The following is a 3,855-nucleotide window of genomic DNA, read 5'->3' as shown; positions in this document are numbered from 1 at the left end:
GGTTTCAGGTTTGCCACCAAGCCCCGGAACAAATCGCCTTAAATAATTTTCCAACGGGCTGTGATCTGTTAGAGCCATGCATGGCTTCTGTGCCTTCTCACAAATTGACTGAATAAATTCATGAATAACGCATCCGTCATGGTTCATTATTGGAACGTGCGATAATTACCCCCAATTTAAAGTATTTTGTATAATTAATGGAATGAACAGAGCGATAATTGGATGTTAATGGATAATGTTTTTGTCTGCGTCTACATATTAAAATGAATTGGCCCTTGAGCGATTAGACCTGCTGTGCCTGTTTAATACATAGCCAGTGTGAGAAAACTGTGAGTGCTGGAGTTCCTGTTAGACCAGCTCTCTGCGTAGAAAAACACATATTTAGCATTAAAATGACAGAACTTTCAATGAACACTTAGTTAAATATAAGCCTATTTTGTACTTGCTCTCAATGGAAAGTACAAATACACAGTAAAATCAGCAGTTTCAATGTATCTCATGTTAAATGGACCCTTCCATGTTTACACTCACAGAATGAAACTGGCCCTCCAGATTTGACCGTATACCTTCACCTAGTTTTCTACTGTTTCCACAATATCTAAAAAAAATGTAAATATGGCACTGTGTCTACAAAATCCCTCTAATATATAGTATGACTGTGTTTGTGACAGGTAGGAGTCGACATGCAGCACTACGGAGTGAACGGCTACTCTCTGCACGCCATGAACTCCCTGAGCGCCATGTACAACCTGCACCAGCAGGCAGCGCAACAGGCACAACATGCGCCCGACTACAGACCCTCTGTGCACGCGCTTACACTTGCGGAGAGACTCGCTGGTAATTGAGTACACACACACACACACACACACACGCACACACGCGCACACACGCACACGCACACGCACACACACACACACACACACACACACACACACACACACACACACACACACACACACACACACACAAACACACACACCCTATCTCTCTCTCTGACAGTGTAAAATGTTGACCATTTTGAATTCTCACTTGCTAAATTATCAAAATGACCACTCGGTACTACTGCCACTGGCTACAATTATCAGCCTATACTCTGCATAATTTTTTAATGAAATGTTAAAGTGTAGTGTCATGCTCACAAGTCATCTTATTATCACGTCCAATGAATTAAACTTGCCGTGTCTATTCCCTTCCAACGGCTGCACATTTCAAGACATCATCCTGGAGGCTCGCTACGGCTCCCAGCACCGGAAGCAGCGACGGAGCCGCACGGCCTTCACTGCCCAGCAGCTGGAGGCCCTTGAAAAGACCTTCCAGAAAACACACTATCCGGATGTTGTGATGCGCGAGCGCCTCGCCATGTGCACCAACCTCCCTGAGGCCCGTGTGCAGGTACGGAAAAGGGGGAGACAGTAAAGAGTGATGTTCAAATAGTCCATGTTCCTAAAACTATTTTTGTGAATATATCAATTAGTAAGCTAAGCATATACTCTTAATCTGTGTCAGTGACCTTATTAAACATGCTTTCTGGTGCTGATCACATAGTTGTTGTTGTTAGTTTTCTTTGGGGGGGGGGGGGGGGCATAGCAATACAATTAATCAATTGGTGTGCAGACCCTTTCAAGCTGTATTTAGTAAGCTTGGCAATGCTTACAAAAGCAAAAGTCTGTTGTAAATGCAGCGAACCTGAGCTCCATGTCTTGCACACGGTAAAATCTTCAGTATTCATATAACTCTGGTAATGTAAAATATGACCCAAAGGGCATATTTGTGTGAATCTTTTCACTCTCAGGGTTAATTGAACACTGAAGATTTTACTGTGTGTGAATTGTTATTATTATTATTATTATTATTATTATTATTATTATTATACATAAATAATAACCACTGTCTTTAAAGCTTTGCTGTCCTCTCCTTCCTGATAAACAGGTCTGGTTCAAGAACCGCCGAGCCAAGTTCCGCAAGAAGCAGCGCAGCTTGCAAAAGGAGCAGCTCCAGAAACAGAAGGAGGCATCCGGGGAAGGCGGTGCCGGGAAGGAGGACGCACCTCCCTCCACCACAGTCCTCCCCGACACCCAGCTCCCACCTCCGTCCTCCTCTTCTTCATCTTCTTCTTCCACCTCCTCCTCCCTGGAGACAGACGGTCCCGTGGTCCACCCTCTGCCCGTGGAGATGGAGCTCAACGTCACGTCGGCGGAACATTCCGGTAGCGAGTCAGCGACAGAGGACAACGCCACAGATAAGGAGGAAGAGGAGGGTAAACCTCCGGGGGAGGAGATGAAGTGTGAAAGGGCCGTGTCGCCCGGGAGCATCTCCCCATCCTGCAAGCGCCTCAGCCCCAAACCTGGTGAGGACATCAGTGATATGGGGTGATCCCTATCATATTGTATAGGAAGCCTGTTAATATGCTGGAAAATGTAACGGCCAGTTTCCAAAAATGTGTTGTGAATTCAATGTCCCCCTTCTATTGGGGCTACACTGGGTAATTTAGGGTGTTAATTGACCCTTAGAATGTAAAAATGTTGCAGTCTAAATAACAATATACACAATACAGTAAGTGAAACTTTAATAATCATCATCTTCCTTGCCTCTCTCTCACCAGACTCTCCTTTGATATCTCCTTCGGTGACCCCGTCCTCCTCCAGCGGTGGGCTGGTCGGCGGTCCTCTCCCCCCGGGTCACGCCTACTCCTCCTCCCCTCTCAGCCTCTTCCGTCTGCAGGAGCAGTTCCGCCAGCACATGGTCGCCACCAACAACATGGTCCACTACCCTTCCTTTGATATCGCCCCCCCGACCTCGCTCCCCTACCTGGGAATGAACGTCAACATGCCCCCCGCGCCGCTGGGCTCTCTGCCTTGCCAGTCCTACTACCAGTCCCTGTCCCATCATGCCCAGCAGGTGTGGAACAGCCCCTTGCTCCAGGCCTCGGCCGCGGGGGGCCTGACCAGCCACAACAGTAAGACCACCAGTATCGAGAACCTCCGGCTGAGGGCTAAGCAGCATGCTGCCTCACTGGGACTGGATACCATGCCGAACTGAACGCCAGTGTCTGGCCGAAGCAACCGGCCTACGCGACGCCTCATCCCCATCCCACTGTGTGTCTGTGTAACTGTAATTATATTATGTACACCCTCTCCACATGTAGACATGACATTCAGAGATGTCCAAAAAACTACAGCACCTGGCAATGGACCTCTAGAATTGTAGGGCTGTTTCTAAACGGTAGACACAGACCACTCTGTGTCACCTCTCAGCTTCCACGTCGTCCACGAAGACGTCCTTCCAAAACGGACTACTCACAGGATATACCTTAAATCCCTAGAGCCAGAGAATAATGTGAGTCCTAAGATCCAGGGAGGACTCTGGAGATAAATCCCTGACTCATGATATATTGATACACTTTGCTGACCTTTCAGATGTTTCAGGCATCTAGGTTCGGAGCTACTTAATATCTGAACATAAAAAATGTAATAAAAGTAAAACACTCACAGTGATTTACCAGCTTGAGATAAGATGCACATACATTGAAAAGGCATTGCAGCGTAATGTTTACAAATATAGTATGTGAATTAATGAGGCACTTTTAAACAAATTTGAGTATTTTTGCAAGGGCAAAAAGGTATCATCACTGGTGCATTCAAGAGACTACTTCCATGGGACCATTGATTATTCAATTAAGCAGTTTAGTTATGTACTTAGCACGTACTACATAACAGCACATAAATAAAAATAAACTCAAACCATGTTCTCCTCAATTGCATACTTAAAAGTGACTAATTTACCCGTCTAATGGCCAGTAATACGCCACTTTGTATGGAGACTGGCTTGATAATTAGTAAATGATTTCAGTGAGTA

The 3,855-nt window shown here is 45.9% G+C and overlaps 1 protein-coding gene across 1 annotated transcript; it reads left to right on the top strand.

The window, feature by feature from the left end:
* Positions 1–683: 683 nt before the first annotated feature.
* On the top strand, positions 684–3,039 carry dmbx1a (diencephalon/mesencephalon homeobox 1a; the record flags this gene model as incomplete). The annotated part of the gene is made up of 4 exons (XM_080439508.1): positions 684–837; positions 1,214–1,392; positions 1,930–2,347; positions 2,603–3,039. 4 exons carry the CDS (start codon positions 684–686, stop codon positions 3,037–3,039), a joined length of 1,188 nt encoding a protein of 395 aa, XP_080295634.1.
* Positions 3,040–3,855: the final 816 nt, after the last annotated feature.

This window comes from Gymnoscopelus braueri, assembly GCF_963280865.1.
Source record: "Gymnoscopelus braueri genome assembly, chromosome: 10".
Classification (NCBI taxonomy): Eukaryota; Metazoa; Chordata; class Actinopteri; order Myctophiformes; family Myctophidae; genus Gymnoscopelus; species Gymnoscopelus braueri.
The sequence above is the reverse complement of the archived record's forward strand: the minus strand, read 5'-3'. Positions and strand labels throughout refer to the sequence as shown.